Raw genomic sequence first — 19,372 nt, forward strand, 5'->3', positions numbered from 1 at the left:
GTCATCCACATGAAAACGCATAAAAACGCATCGTAAACGAATGTTTTTAAAAACTCCGGGCAAAGTGAAGATTTTTGAAAACTCCGTTTATGCAGCTGCGTGTAGACGGAGCTAACCGGGGTTTTGCGTTTTCGAACGTCACAATATGCGCCAAAACAACAACAAATCTGCTTTAAAGTCTAAAGTGCGACCTTTGTTTACTGAAGAAGCATGGATGCCTTGAGAACTGTGGTGCTTATTATTGTGCAGGCGCCTGTTTACTGCCTTGATTTTACACGCCCAAGTTGTACTCACTCCTGTCGCTGTCGGAATTATTACGTCCTCATATCGAGGGGCAGTCCACTGTCATGCGATCACCTGTCAGTGTGCTCAAAAAAGTTGCGTGCACACTTTATTATTTAGCTGACGAGGGCAGATTGCGCAAAACAGCAAATGCATTTGGGTTGTCAAGACAGGTGAAAACGCAGATGTTCAGTTATGTGTGGAAGGTGTTTTTTTTTTTCGAAAACGAGGTAATGTGGATACAAATTATTTTATAAATGGAGGGGGGGAAACATTCGGTTTTAAAAATACCCAGCTACGTGTGTACATAGCCTGAAGGTCTTTCAGAGTTTTTCTTTGGACATTTTCTGCTTTTTTTCACTCATTTTCAGTCCTTGTACCTGAGCATTTTCAGAGGAACGTGTTTTTCTTTGTTAATTCACTTAACTCTGACCTGAATCTGAATCATTCAAGCAGAAAAAAGGCTCCGAACTCAAGGGATGAACCAGTGTTGTGTCCACACATAACAGACAACTTAGCAAAGAAGCCACTTTTAGATTGAATCTTTAGGCACTTTGTTACTAGCAGCCTGTCACAGAGACACATCATTTGTTCCCATTTCTTTAGTTTGATCTATGAAAAACAGCAAAGATAACACAGTTTGACAGACAGAAAACAGGATTTCTGCAGCAACAAGGTGATTCCCAGAGAGCTGTTAGCTGAAAACTTGGCATATCTCAGCATGGTGTGCAGTGTGTCCTTAAAACATTTGAGGAAACTGGACAAGTGGAGGACAAAAGAAGAAGTGTCAGGCCTAAAGAACTATCTACAGCAGATGAACAGGATCTGAAAGTGATGTCCTTAAGAAAGAGGAAAAAATCCAGCAAAGACCTGACACAGGAGCTGAGAGATGCATCTGGACCTTCAGCTGATCCATCTGCTGTTGGCCCAAGCCTCATCAGAAATGAAGGGATGAATCCTCCCGGAGTTCAACATTACTGAAGCAGTGTAGGATCATGTTGGCAGAGAATGGAACAAAAGGCAGCCCACATCCAAATAAGAGCTTTGGGATGTCCTTCAAGAAGCCTGGAGAACTATTCCTGAAGACTTCTTAAAGAAAGGACAGAAAGCTCGTCTGAGAGGGTTCAGGCTGTGTTGGAGGAGAAAGGAGCTCAGAGCAGATATTCACTTTAAAGCTGTTTATTTATGTTCGACCATGTTTCTATTAATCACTGCTCATATTTCCTGTTTTCCTGGAAATATGCAGACTTTTGCACAGTACAGTAATTCTTGCAGGATTTTTACAAAACGGCTCAAAGGTTGTGTTCGGTGTTGTTTTGAGAGCTACAGTGTGAGCGTGTAATGTATACAAAGCACTGACAGCAGAGCGAGTTTGACAAAACACACTTATTCCATTCAATCCTGCAGAAAGTTCATTTCAAAGCTTTGGGCCGACCATAAAGACCTTAAATCAGGAAAAATGTAAAAGTTGCAGTTTCTTCTACATTTGAATTAATTGGCTCACACAATAATTTATACCCAGTTGATCTAGAAAAATACTTTCCATGTAACATGTTTTTATTCAGCATCTCTAACCCTCTCTTTAACCTTTCACATAGAGGAGAAATTAAACTTATCGTGATATTTGGCCCCCCCATCACCACCTCTGTGCTGCTAAACAACAAACATCAGTAAACAGGATGTTGTTCACGCAGCTCCCCCCATGCTTGTGAAGTGCAGCATGTAATACGATTGATCGTTACCTGCAGTTTTAGGCAGATGAGTCACTATTCAAATATGTTGCACCTCTTCTATTTATATCCACGTGGCCTGCAGCGTTACAGATCTGTTTTTTTATATATAGCTATATAATGAATATATTCATCTGCTTTTCCACAAACACAGCAAAGATCTCATGAATAACATGACCAGTGGGGTAAAAACAGAATATTGTAAAAGCTCATTGTCACCCAGCAGAAAGGCCACTTTTCCAGCTGCGCTTACAGAAGAGCTGGTTTCCCAGGATTGTTCTGTGCATTGTTTCTGGTTGACACCTTTAGAGGTAGTTGTTTTAAAGGACTGATTTTGACAGTCTTTTAAAATGCAGTTCTTCTATTACAGTGAAAATGAGACGCTCCATATATCTCAGCCTCATGATTAGACGTTAAATGTGAAGCTTTAAGGCTGAGTTATACTTGCGCGTATGTTAATGGCTCGAGACGTTTATGCTTCATTTAGCTTTGTCGGCGGTTGCGTGTGCTGCGTGGCGATTCACCGCCAGGACAGTAGGTGGAGTAGCGGGTTTTTTCAATGACAAGCCTACTACGATGAAAGGAAATTCACCGCCAGGAGCTCTTTGGCAAGTCTCTCTTCCATAGATTCATGCTTCTTCTTCTTCTTGTAAATAGCCGGTATTTTGTCAGATTTTCAACACCTTGGGGGTCTAAACGACTACTTTCTCGCATGAAAATGTTTCAAATGTTGCTAAAGTTATATATTTACAGAGTTTATAGCTTAAGGGAAATCAGCTTTTCAGGCCGGCTGATTTCGGCTCGGGCAGGAGTGAAGTGCATACTATCAGATCGATCAAGTAGTAGGCGGTTTCGACCACAGCCAGTGGCTTGCGCTTGCGTCTTGCGTGAAGTTTAGTCGGCAACGCAACACAAGACGCAAGACACAACGCAAGCCCTTGCGCGGTTGCAAGCCCCCCCTTGCGTGCTTGCGTGTCACCTCAATTTTCTAAACTTTACGCAAGACACAAGCCCAAGCCACTGGCTGTGGTCGAAACCGCCTACTACTTGAAAACGGCACTCATCGATCAGACAGTATGCAGAGCGTTTACACACAGTGCACTTCACTCCTGTCCGAGCCCAAATCAGCCGGCCTGAAAAGTTGATTTCCCTTAAGCTATAAACTCTGTAAATATATAACTTTAGGCAAGGCAAGGCAAGGCAATTTTATTTATAGAGCACAATTCATACACAGGGCAATTCAAAGTGCTTTACAGCTACATTAAATCACAAGAAGGCAATAAAACCATTAAAAAGGAATAAAAAAATAAAAGAAAGAAATTAAAAAAGAAAGAAATTTAAAACCCATTAAAATAATCATTAAGTAATTAAAAAGTGAAGAGTGCAGATAAAATACTTTCAGGTGTCATATGCACAGTTAAATAGAACTGTTTTCAGCCTGGATTTAAACATTGTCAGAGTTGAGGCCTGTCTCACATCTTCTGGAAGACTGTTCCAGATTTTAGGGGCATAAAACTGAAACGCAGCCTCACCTTGTTTAGTCCTGACTCTGGGCCCCAGCAGGAAACCCCTCCCTGAGGTTCTCAGAGCCCGAGTTGGTTCATATGGCTTTAACATGTCAGAGATGTACTTTGGCGCTTGACCGTGAAGAGACTTGTACACAAGCAGAGCTGTTTTAAAGTCTATTCTCTGAGCGACAGGAAGCCAGTGCAGAGACCTGAGCACTGGACTAATATGGTCGTATTTCCTGGTTCTAGTCAGGACTCGAGCAGCAGCGTTCTGGATGTACTGCAGCTGTCTTATAGCCCGTTTAGAGAGCCCAGTGAGCAGGCCGTTACAGTAGTCTAACCTGCTGGAGACAAACGCATGGATCAGTCTCTCTAAGTCTGGTTTAGACACTATTCCTTTGATTCTGGCAATGTTTTTTAGATGGTAAAAAGCTGCTGATGTTACAGATTTAATGTGGCTGTTAAAGTTCAGGTCTGAGTCCAATATTACCCCGAGATTTCTAACTTGATAGTTAGGTTTTAGAGAGAGAGTCTCAAGGTGACTGATGACACTTTCTCTTTGTTTCTGTGGGCCACAGACAATGATTTCAGTTTTGTCTGAGTTTAGCTGGAGGAAATTGTTTTGCATCCACACACTGATCTGTTCGATGCAGCGACACAGTGTATCTACAGGCCCGTGTTCTCCTGCCGTCAGTGACACGTAGATCTGAGTGTCATCTGCATAATTGTGGTAGGACACATTATAGCTGCGTATTAGCTGGCCTAGTGGAAGCATGTACAGATTGAACAATACGGGTCCCAGGATTGACCCCTGGGGAACCCCACAGGTCATAGCCATTTTGTCTGAGACACAGTTACCAATTTCAACAAAATATTTCCTGTCCTCCAGATAGGACTGGAACCAGTTTAAAGCACGACCAGAGATTCCCACCCAGTCTTCTAACCTCTGTAATAAGATCGCATGGTCAACTGTGTCAAAGGCAGCACTCAGGTCCAGCAGAACTAAGACTGTGACTCTACTTGCATCTGTGTTCAGGCGGATGTCATTTGTCACCTTGATCAGAGCTGTCTCAGTGCTGTGGTGGGGCCTAAAGCCTGATTGGAAAGTATCAAAAGCATTGTTAGACAGGAGAAAGTCACTAAGCTGTTGGTATACAACTTTTTCTAGAACTTTGCCTAAGAATGGCAGGTTTGATATGGGCCGGTAGTTGTTCAGTACTGTGGCATCAAGATTGCTCTTCTTTAGAAGAGGCTTAATGACAGCAGTTTTTAAGGCCTTTGGAAATGTTCCAGTCTGGAGTGAGATGTTGACTAGATGAGCGAGTTGTGGTAACAAACTGCTCAGCACAGACTTTAGGAATCTAGTGGGCAACTCATCAAGGCAGCACGTTGATGAACTCAGACTGCAGATGGTCTCTTTGACTGTTTTGTCAGTAACAGGTGTGAAATGTGTCAGCTCTAGGTGTCTAGCTGGCTGCAGAGTAGTTATTTGTGTTGTGGAAATTATTGCATTTTTAATGCCTTGAACTTTGTCATTAAAGAATATTGCAAACTCATTACACTTGGATGTAGAAATGCAACATTTGAAACATTTTCAGGCGAGAAAGTAGTCGTTTAGACCCCCAAGGTGTTGAAAATCTGACAAAATACCGGCTATTTACAAGAAGTAGAAGCATGAATCCACTCGAAGAGCTCCTGGCGGTGAATTTCCTTTCATCATAGTAGGCTTGTCATTGAAAAAACCCGCTACTCCACCTACTGTCCTGGCGGTGAATCGCCACGCAGCACACTCAAGCGCCGACAAAGCAAAATGAAGTATAAACGTCTCGAGTCATTAACATACGCGCAAGACGCAAGCGCAAGGGCAGTTAAAAGAAGTATAAAAGCTGAGTTATACTTCTTTTAACTGCCCTTGCGCTTGCGTCTTGCGTAAAGTTTAGAAAATTGAGGTGACGCACGCAAGGGGGGGCTTGCAACCGCGCAAGGGCTTGCGTTGCGTCTTGCGTTACCGACTATACCCCAGGCTTGACTCAGCCTTAACTCAGCCTTTAGTCGGTGTTGTTCGGTCACAGACCAGAAAATGGCCGGAACTCTAAAGCTCACCAGGTACAAAAGCAAGAGTTCATTTAAATAAACTTATGTGTAACTAATTCTCATCCCTTCTAGCTTCTGTGCTAAGCTAAACTAGCCGTTTCCTGGCTGTAGTTTCCCTCATATCTCAGTGATACAAGCATGGCATCTACTTTCCCATTCGTGCTCTCAAAACTTAATAATCTCATCAAATGAGCCTTTTTCCTGAACAGAATATGAGTTTTTTTTACAGCAGTGTGACAATAAAAGTCCCTTTGTGACACCGAAAGTCTGCGGTTCCATGATATTTATCTCTCTTGATCTTTAGATGTGATGGATCACATTTCCTGTAAAACTCAGTCGTGATGAGTAAAACGTAACCGCAAGGAAACAAAAACCAATGCGATGAAGTTCTTGAAAAGACTAACAATCATTTCCCATGAAAGGCTGCTTCTGTTTGTCCTGGATCATTTGTTCTAGACGGAGAAAGAACAAACTTCACTGTTTCCGGCTGCTTTAAAAGCTGAAGGGAAAGCTGATAGCTGAACCTGGTTTGGAGTAATTAGCCAAACCTGTTGAAAAACGAGCTTTTGGCAGCTGAGTGGAAGAATGAGAATAAAAGAGGAAGAAGAAGAAGAGGAGGAGGAGCCAGCAGGCTTTAGATGTGAGATGGACAGATAAGCTTCCTGTGTTGAGCTGTGCGGCTCTCTTCTCTGCCTTCTCCTCTTGACTCAGCTATGGATTAGACCTTCATGAGAGTCGGTTCTCTTTGAAAGCTTTGAGACACATTTTAAGGTAAGCAGAGTCACTTTTTCTTTCCCTTGCTTGTGCCATCCCCACATTTCTCCTCTCTGTGCTTTGCATGCACAGCTTTTTGCAGCTGAAATGTGAGCTAAACTTTTCTAGATGGAAAATCTATTGAGTTAACACAAAAAAAGACACTCTTTGAAAGCTACTTTGTCTCTTTTTATCTGCGTATGTTTGTCTTTGCTGCCAAAACTTGCTCAGCATTCAAGACAGGAAAGTTCCCTAAAGAGAGATTTTTACACTAAATCTTTTAAAAAATGCCTGGTATGCACCAGGTCTCAGCATGGAAAAACACAAGAAAAAGGCAGAGGAAGTTCTGATACTCCTTGTGGTTTTTTTTGTTTGTTTTTTTTGCTTTCTCCCCACTGTGAGTTTTCCTGAATTCTTCAATGCTGAAGTAAAAGAAGCTTGTAGGAGTATTAGAACTTTTCCAGAAAAGACGGTGCCTCTCTGCCAAGACTAATATCCGGCTCTGATCGGTCACACAATCCCTTTACTGTTCTCCCTTTTTCATTCTGTTGACTTGAGCTCTTCGGGGTATAACTCATAGTTCCCTCTTCTCTGACAGGCTGGGAGTTTTTGGTTAAAAGCAAGATAACAGATAACTTCTGATCCTGCACAAAGAGTATTAAACTGGAGCCTTTAAAGACCCAAAACATGTCTGCAAGCTCAGGTTGCTTTGAAAAGCTGGTGCATGGAGGTTTTCCGTAGGTGCTCATGTAACAGCTGTTTTAGGTGAGTCAATAATTATCCTGCAGGACAGAAGCTTCCTGAATGATTCGCACTTCCTTTTCTCTTCAGCAGCAGAACTCATTTCTGTACTCAATTTGAATATCAGGTGGTGTGAAAAAAGCAGAAGAGCTTCCAGGTAAAATGTGGTTTAGAGTTTAACTTGATGAGTTTGGAAGCTGGCCGGTGACACTTGTGCATTTTCATCACTGCTGCATGCGTGCTGCATAGTGTTCAGCTTTCTATCAAATTCACGAACACCAGCAGCTGTTTCACACTCGTTTTGTGTTACGGGCTGTTAGCGATACCCCGCCTCTCACTGGTCTGCAGTTTAAGCAGCCTAGAGATTAATCTGCACCACTAATTCCTTATCACGATCAAACATCTGCATGTGGTTACTGGTGCCAGCCTCTGGTGTTTCTGCCCACACTGAGCATCACATGGTTGGATAACAGAATAGCAGGAGTGGCTGCACTGTTAAAATGACATCTCTTGATCGTACCATTTAGACTAATTGTGCATGGAATTAGTGAACTTTACATTTCATTGTAAGTATGTCCTTTTTTTTATGTATATCTGACCAACAATAAGAAAAAAGTTTTCCGGAGGTTTTCTTCTGCGGAAATGATTTTTTTTTTTTTTTTTAAATGGACTCTTCCAGCTTTTTGAAATATACAACATTATCAGAGTTTCACAAGAGATAACGGTGCCTAAACGGTGGCATGTTAAAGTAAAACGGTTCCCCCGAAAGTTCAGCTTTTTAAACACATTGCCAGGTTTTAATACTGCAGAAACTCCATGTTAAAAGTAGCATGTCTGGTTACCTTTGGTAATAAATAAAGGAAAGTTTATGTTAACAACATAAAATGAGCTCTAATGTCTTAATCCATGAGGTTAGATGTTATATTAAGTGGATTTCTTCTCCGATAGACCAAAATTGCCAAATGCTTCCCCATGTTTTCAAGCTCGAAGGCTACGAGGACGGCTTCATACTTAGCACGACCATGTTAGTTTGGGTATCAGGCCTTCATCCAACTCTTAAACTTTAGTAATGTTCAGCTCTCAGTAAGAGAAGAAAAAAGTGAATTTCCGAGTTAAAATGCGCTTTCATTGTTAAAGACTGCTTATTATGCTGCTTTTCGACATTTTTGACCAATCAGGGTGGACTGGGCCTTTCGGGGGGAGGGATGCCTTAAAGAGACAGGAGCTAAAATGGTTAATTTCAGACAGAAAGTGACAGTGTGCTGCAGAAATGTAAAATGAGAGGACAAAAAAAGCAAGTCTTCACGTGAAATGTTGCAAATCTGCTCTATAAACAAAATTCTGATCATGTCAATAAGCATATCATGTGTTTTTTAACAGATTATTTAAACAACTGTGGTGCTTAAGAGTCAACTTTCATTTAAGTGAATATTTGTTGTTTTCCATACCAACTCTTGTCAGTGTCATCTCAGATGTAGTATTTTCAGCTTGTTATGCTGCCACCTAATGGCCCAGAATATTTACACAGCTTCAAAATGTGTGTTGCCCCCCTGTAAAGTGTCTTTAAAGAATCTTTCAGCTGAAACTTAAGCCGCCTGTGTGGCAACAGAAGAGTAAAACCAACAGAAAACAGCTTTTATGGGCACACCATGAACTTATTCTTTAAACAGTTGGTTAATTATACATTGTGAGGTCAAATATATTCAAGCTGATAAAAGCTTCTGTTCACCATTCAGTAAGTTTGTTTTCTGAAGATACTTCCTTTCATAAGGGTTGGCTGCTGCAGCCCTGAGGCGGACTGAGGAGAGATGTGAGTGAAACATTAACAGTGAAACAGTGGAGTTCAAGACGTAACTTCTTGTGTGCAGGAGGTAAAAGCTCTTCGATTGTCTGAGGATTTGTGCTTCTGCAGCAGAGCCACGGTCTCAGGGAGATAATCCTCTGAAATAATGAACACCAAAGCCTGAAATGTCGGCTGCTAAACCTCTTGTGCTGCTCCGTCAGGGTTGTTGTTGGCCACAAACCAGAAAACACGTTTGCAGCTCTTAAAATGTTCATTTTCCTTTCAGGGTCGTTATGATCCAATTTTACAGATTCATCATCTTATGTAAAAGTTACAAAATTGCGTTGATGTAATAATTCATCCTTTTGTAGATTACTGCACAGCCTCTTATCACATTTAAAAAAAAAAAAAAAAAAAACACACACACACACCAGCTTCCTGTTTATTTAAGGCCTCCTTCCTGAAAAGAGCAGCTTGCTCTGTTTGGTCAGTTGATTGGTCTAAAAGGGCAGAGTGGGAAGCAGATGGTCATTTAGTTTGTTATGATGATGTCAGCAAGTCCACGAAGAAACATCTGGATTACTGAGAGGAGTTTCAGGCCGTTCAGCAGCTGTTCCTCCTGTGAGGGAGGAAAACTCCCTTTGGTTGGGGGCTGAAAGAAAGAGGAAGAAATCCAAAAAGTTACAGAATGACCTTTTTAAACACGTTCTCTTCTATGTTCAAGCTTTTCTCCACATCTTGAAGTCTCTTTAGAGATAGTTGGAAGCACAAAAAGGCCTCTGCCTAAACTGTCTTTACTGCTAAATGAATACAGTCAACAATCTTATCTGTCAAAGAAAATGATTTTACTCTTATTGACTTAACGTGCACTTATGGGTTTATCCAAGCTTCACTTTACTCTGCATCTGCAGCCTCTTTGTAGATTATTCTGATAATAATTGATGAGAGATGATCAAATAATTTCCCCACAGAGATCTAATCTTTTTAAGAAACCGTTTAAGGAATTCTGTGTCACAAAGTCCCTCAACTAAGGAGATATTAAAACATAAGTGTTAGCCTCAAGAGGGCCGCCCATCCAGCCCCAAATGTACAATTGTGCTTCAGGAAAGTGACCAGTCAGTACTGAGCAGCCACACTGATTGAATGTTTCTGATCCTGAGAAGGGGCCACACTCCAAGAGGATGCTGAAAATATCATCTTTCATATACAGAGTCATGTGATCAGATGTTAAAATCCTCTGCCTCCTCTGCAGATGAGTGACCGAAGCAGCAGCACCTCCACCTCCCAAACGGAGGGAGAGTTGGATGAAGAGATGGAGAGTGAAGAGGGGAAGAATGAGAATGAGAGGGCTGGCAGTCCGGTCCCCAGCCTGTCCAGCTTCTCCACCTCCCTACGAGCCGTCGTACGCATCAAACAGAAGTACCAGGCCATGAAAAAGCGCCGTCAGGAGATGGCCCTCGAGCCGGGAGTATTAGGGGCCTTCGCAGGAGCGGCACCGCGCAGCAGCCCCAAAATCTTCACCTTCGACGGACTCACCCCCAGCGCTTTCTCCTCAATATCGTCAATTACCAAGAAGAAGAGGAGGAGGAGGAGACGGGTATTATTCCCCAACAGAGGAAGTTGCAGGACTGTGCCGAAGCAGGAGCGCAGCCGAGCCATGTACTGTCTCTACCTGCTCTTAGCCATCGTCTTTGTCCAGGTAAAGAAATGAATAATAACCCTGCGGTTTTACTTATTCTGCTTCATCTTTGGCAAAATTGGGGTGTTTTTACTGAAACAACAGTTACAACAGGGGGGGCAAAGTAGCCTAAACCTCTATATGAAGTTTGTGAAGCTGATCAAACAACTCCAGATGCAAAATATCATGGTGTAACATCAATAAAGAGGCCATAAAGAAGACAAAAAGTACTGCAACGAGAGTCGAAGCAACCACAACTCTCGTTTCAAAAATAAGGAATGAGGAGACTTAATCTTTAAGATGTCTCTTAAGTTTTTTAGAAAAGAAGGCCAGTGGCCTTCTATTGAAGCACTTAGAATTATCATCACCTGGATGACTGAGAATCTACAGACAAGAAGAGACTTAAAATGAACACAGAGATACACAAGTAGTCAGAAAATGTCTGCAAAGAAATCCAAAACGAGCTCAAAAAGACCTCATCGTTTTTTTTTGGGCTGTTTACAGCCATTTTTCATCCCTGCATAGTTATTAAAGCCATTTGGTGTCCCTCTAGTTTTTTTTTTTTTTTTTTTTTTTTACCATTTTTCAACTTTCTGTAATATTTAATCATTACGCATCCATTTGTAGTATCTTAGAGCCATTTTGGATCATTCTCTTGCTCTTTTGAGTAATTTTTTAATACTAGAAATTTTGGCATTTTATGTCTCCTAATGTTAGTTTTTAACAACTATTATGCATCTCCCTGTGCTCTTAATAGCCATTGGATATCCCTCTGTAGTAGTCTTAAGCCATTTTGGATTGTTCTTGAGTAACTTTTCATTTTCACTTTGACTCTGTTTGTGGCTGTTTTGACATATTTTGCATACGTCTATAGTTGTTAAAAGCACTTATTTGTTCCTCTGTAGTTATTTTTGAACAATTTTTCAACTTTCTGTAAAAGTGAAGACATTATGCCTTCCTCAGTAGTATTTCAGAGCAATTACGTATCCCTTTGGAGTACTTAAGAGCCATTTTGGGTCCCTCTGCAGTTCTTTTGGGGGGGGGGAATCCATTCTCAAGAAATTTTGTCTCAATGTCTCTTTGTAGCTGTTTGAGACATTTTGCATCCCTTCTGTAGTTGCTAAAAGCCATTGGGTTTCCTTCTGTAATTATTTTTAACTTTGTAGAAATGTTGTCATTATGCATCCCTCAATAGTTTAAGTGCCATTGGGCATCCCTCATTAGTATTTAAAGGCCAACTTCCATCGTCATTTCATTAAAACTGCTGTGTTCACCATTGTTATTGAATGCATTAGGCGTCGGTTCTGTTTAAAAAAAAAACGTTTTGGTTGCTTTGTTTCAAGCTGTTTTTGTGGGCAAGAAGAATGGCTTGATGACAAACGACAAGGTTTTCCGGTCCTTCTCATGCATATCCGTGTCGCGATAATGAGGCGTCTCTGATTGGCTCCCTCCAATGAATGAATGAATGAATGAACCCCCCTCCTCCCCGCTCTGTGTCTATCCGAGAGCAGCAATCAGCTGATAGCTCGCTCGAGCTACGCTACTCGAGTTTACTCGCTTGTTTTGAAAACTTATGGAGGAAAAAAAACCTTTCAACATGTCTTCTGAAATACAGCCGTACATCTATGACCCTGTATCAGAGGATGAAGGGGAAGTCGAGGAGGAACAACCGGTTGCTCTTCGTTTATCAATGAGCGTTTCTGACTGGTAATATTTGCACCTCAATATTTATCCTCAAAGTTTCTTGTCTATCGTTATGCTTAGCGTTTTAACAATTGCTGCTTTTTAAATAATAATAGACAAATGTTTTGACCGAGGGCTGATACTTTACGCTGTTAGTCTTTGCAATCTTTCAGTTTGTTGATTTTATTAGCCTACTTTGCCAGAAAGGCTCATCTTCCTGCTAAATTCCTCAGAACTAGCATGCCAATCTACACATTGAATATCAGATAACAGTTCACTTACCAACACAGAATGATCATTCGGTAATAGTATATCCAATATGAGATATAAATGGTCTAATACGAGTAATGTTTGTTAGGTGCACTTGCGGGAACAGTGAAAAAATGTCCACGGAAGAAGAGAATGTTTGCTGCCGGGAGATATGTAGACTATCGCATCTGTGGCTCAAAGTTTGCTTAATACGGTAACTGACCGAGAGGTTAAGTTATCTCTCTTTGTGAAACAAACTTATATATATATGACTCAACCCTCTTTCTCGGGTTGAGTCACCTCCCTTTGAGAAACGGAAAACTCAGTTTCCCTCATTTCAGGGTTAATCTACTCAGTTTTCACTAAACCTGCTTCGTGAAACGGACCTCAGTACTCATAACACAGGCTGCCATGGAATGAAATTAACATGCTGTGTTTGTAACAAAAACTCGGATGCAAAAGTTAACAATCAACAACTTACCGCCTGTGGGCTGGTGACTGTTCTTCGTGATGATATAGACCCAGGTCGTAGAAACAGCTTTGTAGCAAAACCCCTGTTGTACTTGCCCAAGTTTTTGAAGTCGCTGTCCAGGCAATGTGTGGAACACAACACTAGCGTCTTGTTAAACTTAATTTGTTGTGATGTTCCGTAGATGAACTCCAGCCATCTCTTCCTATCATCCGCATTCTTGGGCAACATATGCATCGACAATGCCTTATTGCCACAGATCGCACACGTACGAGTATGTTCCGCCATGCTAATAAACAGTTAGCTGATTAGCTTCTCAACTCTGCAGGCAGCGAGTCGCGTGTCTTCACTAGTACCTGTACTTTTCCATTCCGAGGGGGGCGGGTTTCCATGGGCGGGCATAATCCCAAGTGGGCAACGCCTTTTTTCAGCGTGACGTAGAATGTACAGGCTTTTTTTGATTCGCTCGTGGCTCTGCATTGTTTCTGTAAATTCGGGAAAACAGCCTGTGGAGGTGACGCAACACTTGGAAGCCTGGTATGTGTATGTAACTGGGGTGACCCTCCCTTTTTCAGAAGGAGCAAGTAAAACCGTTTTTTAGTGGAAGTTGGCCTTTAAAGGAAAACGTCGGAAAATTTCAATTTTCCTATTTTCCCTGACACCTGTCCCCCAAAATCGATTTCTCACACTGTTTTACATTATTCAACCCATAACCTTGCGCTCCCAGATTTTTTTCACTTCTGGCCATGGGCGCAGCCATGTTCAGCCACATCCGAGCATATTTTACGTCAAATGCAATTCTACTTGTGCAGCGGAAATAAAATTCTACTTGTGTGGCGGGAGTGTGCTCTAACAAAGTGTAGAGTGTAACTTGGAAATACACAATGATTGAATACTACCTGTATATAGTAGAATTAGAAATTATTTTTATTTCAACATGTATGTTCACATATATCTGTAGTGATAGTCTACAACTGCCTCGTCGGCGTGAAGGGAACCCTTGTAGGTCCCGTCCTGCGACTCATATTTATCCCTGATCGCCCACACCGCACAGGAGGGAATCACTCTTCGGAAGCGCTTCCCAAGTCTCCCATGGAGAAAGTAGGTCACCTGCCAGTAGGCCTGGAAACGGTACACAAGGTTGGGCATGGGGTCCGGAAACGCCTCACGGCTCGTGGATACAACCGGTGAGTCGTTAGCATTTGGCGGCGGTGTCGCGGCTGCTGCGACAGCCACTTGTCCATCCTTATTTTTACCCTTATCCGACCATCTCGGCTGATGGCTATAAGCTAACATAACTTGGATCGAGAGGCTGATCATGATCTGACTCGGACTCAGGCGAAACTTCGCATTCTATCTCCGGGTCCGACCAAGACAGTTCGTAAGTGTCTTCCATTGCTGTAGAAAAAATGTTTGCATTTCTGACGTCATGTTGAGTGAATATGGCGGCGCTAGGGAGGGAGAGCCAGAGCGGTATAACTTGAATTTCAAACATTCGCGAATGTTACTCTCTCGGGCTGACAAATGTAAACAAGGTGAGAAATCGATTTTGGGGAACATGTACCAGGGAAAATAGTGAATTTGAAACTTTGCGGCGTTTTCCTTTAAAGAGCCATTACACAGCCCCTCAATAGTTTTTAAGAGCCATTGGGCCTCCCCTTGTAGTAGTTTAGAGGCATTTTGGATCATTCTATAGTTCCTGCGAATAATTGATCAACTTAAGAAAAAATTTAAACCTGTAGAAATGTTGTCTCTTTGTGGCTGTTTTGAGACATTTTGCATTCCTCTGTGGTTGTTGAGGATCATTTTTTATCAAACTAGCCATTTTATGTTCAAATAATGGGACACTTGTGGTCCTCTGAGGCTGAACCCTGATGACTTCAGTCCCCCTTCTTCAGCTGTCATTAAGTTATATTTGAACTAGTTGCATCTAAAGTTCTCAGATGCATTGGTTTCTGAATAAAAACCTACAAAACATAACATTCACATCAGCTTTAGTTGTACATCATGCTTAGTGGTAAATAAGCTAAGGCAGGTAATCATGACTTTCTAACCATCAGAATGTCACCATGTTCATGTTTGAGCAGTTGCAGTTAGACGAGCATACAGTAGCTGTTTTAATGATAAATGTACAGGTGACTGTGGAAAACCTGTCATTTCAAAGTGGATTATGATGATGTTTATAATTGATTATCTTGAGCTGAGTAATTGTACAATCACACCCTCGGTTTGCATGCTTTCTTTGTATCCAGCTCCTCTTTAGATAAAGTGATATATTTGTTTTATCCTGCCTGGATCTGAATACAATCTGAGCTGTTTGTCGGCATGCCTCATCACGTTCTTCGTCACATTTGTCATTCAGGCTAAAGGTTGGTCCTTCATCTTTACCTCATTCTCAGGCAGCAGAATCCGTTTAATCCTAATGACTGTGCTGCATCACTGTCACGTGTATCTCACAGCATTGTAATGTCACTGTATTTATTAATCAGTCCACGTGAACTTCCCATGTGATGATCGAACAGTTTAAAACATTCATTTGCAAACATTATGAAAGGTAGCAATACATTTTTGATGAGCTTGAATTGAGTCATGAGAAATTAGTCAGTGGTTCAACACTCACATGCACTTTTTCTCATTAAATGAACAAACCCTAGATCTGCCACTGGTTTCCTAAAAGTAATGGCTATTAGACAAGCTACATAACACAGATGCTGTTTGTTTTGAAAGTTTTCTTCAAGTCTCTGTAAAAGTTTAGCCAATTATGCATCTCTGCACCTTCATTTAACAGTTATAAGGATGATAAAAAGGTTGCTGTGGTCTGAAAACACTTTATTGGGCAAAATAATCCATCGGAATCCATGCTCATGATCTGTGACCGTAGGTGAGGGTCGGAACAAAGATGGAGCATTAAACTGAAAGCTTCTCCTTCCGGCTCAGCTCCCTCTACACCACAACGGACCGGAGCAGCTCCCTCATTGCTGCTGATGAAGCCCCAATCCATCTGTCCATCTAACTCCAACTCACCATCACTGAGAACAAGATCCAGAGATGCTGAAACTCCTCCACCTGAGGCAGAGACTCAACCCCTACCCGGAGGGAGCACTCCACCTTTTTCCGGTTCAGAACCACGGCCTCTTGAAGAAGCCAACATCATGTGCAAACAGCAGAAATGTAACCCTGAGGTTCCCAAACCAGACACCCTCCTCTCCCCGACTACACCTACAGATCCGGTCCATGAAAACCACAAAGGGGATCGGTGACCAGAAGCAGCCCTGATGGAGTCCAACAAGCACCGTAAACAAGTTCAACTTTGTGCCAAGAATCTGGACACAGCTATTACTTTGGTTATACAGCTCGGGGGGGGGGGGGGGGGTCTGTGGTCTGGATGTTGACCAGACTGTGGTCAACATCCCGTGGATGTTGGTGAAACAACTTCAGGAAAACCGTAAAAAACAAAAAACAGCCTCAAGTAAATAATTTAGTTCAATTTCATTTTAATTTCACTTTGGATAGTAACCGTTAGAATATCAAAGTCAACGTTCACCATTACACAAGTTGAAACACTGAAATGTATAAACATGTTTGTGGTGTCATATTCCTAATATCTATAACTGGTTTTTCCGCAGGTGTACAACGCCATAGAGAACCTGGACGACCACGTTCTCAGATATGACCTGGAGGGGCTGGACAAGACTCTGAGGAGGGAGGTTTTAGGGCAGCAGGGGGCTGTGGATGGTCTGCTGTCCCACCTGAAGGAATACCTGTCTACGTATGTCCACAACAAGCCCCTGGTGGTGTCCTTGCATGGCCCCAGCGGTGTAGGTAAGAGCCACCTGGGGCGCCTCTTGGCTGGACATTTCCGCTCGGTGGTGGGCGAGACGCTGGTGCTGCAGTACTACGTCCTCCACCACTGCCCCCAGGAGGCCGATGCCCAACAGTGCGCTCGCAACCTCTCCGCTATCATCTCAGAGATGGTGGAACGAGCCGAAGAGGAGGAGAAGATCCCACTCTTCATCTTTGACGAGGTGGAGCACATGCATGACGAGATCCTGGATGCGCTGTGGCAGCTCGTCGCCTCCAAGCAGTCCAACGAATACCTGAATGCCATCTACTTGTTCCTGAGCAACCTCGGTCATGCACAAATCACCAAACACGTGCTACACAACTCGTCAAGTAGTTCTATGGCGATGACGGCGTCCATCCACCACAGCAACCTCGTCAAAGAGCTGACTCCCATATTACGCAACACTCTGGAGAAGCTTCACCCCCTGTGGAGCGATGCGGACATCTTACCTCTGGGCCTTTTGGAGAAAGGTCACGTGATGGAATGCTTCCTGGATGAAATCACTCGAGAAGGCTTTTACCCGGATCGCGCCAATATCGAGCGCCTCGCAGGGGAGATAGAATACTACCCCGTGGTCGGGGGGCGCGAATATTCACAGACGGGGTGCAAGCAAGTGGTGGCAAAGGTCAACCTGCTGTGAATGGCTGTGTGCAGGAACCGTGTGGATGCTTCACATTCTTTTCACTGTGAAGAAGAAGCTGTGTGAGAAGGGAGTGAGTTTACACAGTTACGAAACTTGAAAAACCCAACTCGGAGCCAAAGCCGCCAAGAGCAGTTTTATTAGAATGAAGAGAAGTAGTTTGTCCACAAACTATTTAAAGTGTGGGTGTTGGACTCCTGTGAAGAGCTGTAGAAATACCACAATTACTTCTTAAAGGGTCAGTCCACTCAAATAACATGAAAATATGCTGTTACCTAAACACTATCCAGGTCACTTTTAGACATTTTCTCTCTTGAAAATGCACATTGCTGCGTTTGGTTTTAACTTCTTCGTATACCAAACTGGTTCAGACTGAAATATTTCAGTGACACGTGAATTTAATGACATCAGAGTTAGAGTTTCATAGTCGACTGATGTTTCATAAAGCACCAAAAGCAGGTCAAACATATCCATTTGTATGTACTTATTGTCAGAGACGACTTCCAGAATGAATTAATTCTACTGCAAAACAACACTGAAGTCTCCATGAAACGATTTGCATCGTGAGAACTTGCATCAGTTGGCAGAAATTTGAAAGAAGCCTTTCAATGGATGCAAATATAGAACTGACCCCCCCCCCCCCGCCTCTAAACTAGGAGGAGTCATAGGATTGTTTCCCTGGAAATGAACTCTGAAACACCTTTAAAAAAACCTTTCTTTAAGACAACTTTACTCATGTAAAGGGTGATGTTCAGTGAGATCATATCGAAAACATCAGAAAAATGTGGATCCTTTCTGTAGTTGGAATATTTGCTAAACTAACTTCCTCGAGCTTTGTTTTTCTTTAGTGGTAATTAACAAAAATCAACCTGTTGAAGGTCAAAAAACAGCTCAACGTTAAGCTAAACTATCTTTTTCCACTCCAATACGGTGGAGATGAATGAATTTCCTAAACTGAGGTTATAAAACCAAATGAGTGCACCAACATTTTTGTTAGCTTTTGTTTGTGTGATTTGGAGGGACTGATCCTTTGAAGAAAAATGAAACATTTCACAACTTGGCAGCTCAATCGGACATAAATGCTGATAAAAGACTGAAGGACATGTATTAGAGGGTATTTGTGTTTTAACAGAAGAAAAGAGTGAAACCAATATTCATTTACAAGGAGGAAGTTGGGATATTTATAATGCAATATTATTTAGTTCAGACTCATTCGAGGACATTCACACCAAGTCCCTTTTTGTCTGACTCATATTCATCGAGAACGAGAAGTTTATCAGGGCGGTGCTCGCATCTCTTCAGTGAGAACAAATCCTCTGACAAGTTTATTACAGATACAGTTAGTGCCCAAAGAAATTAGATGGGAGTCAGCGCAGACTGGCACCAACATGGCCTTTTCATTTTTGGAGTCCTGAACATGTCTGTGTCTGTGGTCATGGAAATGAATTAAAACATGGATGCTGTGATTATGTGTGAAATTCTTCTTGTTACAACAGTAACTGCAGCAGAAAAGCCTGACGTCTGATAAAGACTTTGTTTTTATGAGAGTGAGTGAGTGAATAAGTAAGGTAAGCAAGTAACTATGAAGGTAAAGTAGGTGTGTAAAGTATGTACGTACGGTTAAGTGAGTAAAGTAAGTAGGTAAGGTAGGTTAGTAAATTAAGTCGGTAGGGGTAGGTTAGTAAAGTAAGTGGGTAAGGTAGATTAGTAAAGTAATTGGGTAAGGTAGGCTAGTAAAGTAAGTCGGAAAGGCGAGTGAGTAAAGTCAGTGAGCTAAGTAGGTAAGGTAGGTTAGTAAATAAAGAAGGTAAGGGAAGTGAGTAAAGTAAGTAGGTAAAGTAGTTTAGTAAAATAAGTCGGTAGGGGTAGGTTAGTAAAGTAAGTCGGTAAGGTAGATTAGTAAAGTAATTAGGTATGG

The 19,372-nt window shown here is 42.1% G+C and overlaps 1 protein-coding gene across 1 annotated transcript; it reads left to right on the forward strand.

The window, feature by feature from the left end:
* The first annotated feature begins 6,105 nt into the window (after positions 1-6,105).
* Positions 6,106-18,939, forward strand: tor4aa (torsin family 4, member Aa). The gene is made up of 3 exons (XM_075456120.1): positions 6,106-6,385; positions 10,144-10,590; positions 16,597-18,939. Exons 2-3 carry the CDS (start codon positions 10,144-10,146, stop codon positions 17,452-17,454), a joined length of 1,305 nt encoding a protein of 434 aa, XP_075312235.1. The 5' UTR covers positions 6,106-6,385; the 3' UTR covers positions 17,455-18,939.
* Positions 18,940-19,372: the final 433 nt, after the last annotated feature.

The sequence above is a fragment of the Odontesthes bonariensis genome, chromosome 22, assembly GCF_027942865.1.
Source record: "Odontesthes bonariensis isolate fOdoBon6 chromosome 22, fOdoBon6.hap1, whole genome shotgun sequence".
NCBI lineage: Eukaryota > Metazoa > Chordata > Actinopteri > Atheriniformes > Atherinopsidae > Odontesthes > Odontesthes bonariensis.

Bases quoted from the DNA above. Each gene is read 5' to 3' on its own strand.
- tor4aa (XM_075456120.1), top strand. From the start codon at position 10,144: ATGAGTGACCGAAGCAGCAGCACCTCCACCTCCCAAACGGAGGGAGAG. The intron at 10,591-16,596 runs GTAAAGAAATGA...GTTTTTCCGCAG, and splicing joins TAGCCATCGTCTTTGTCCAG to GTGTACAACGCCATAGAGAA.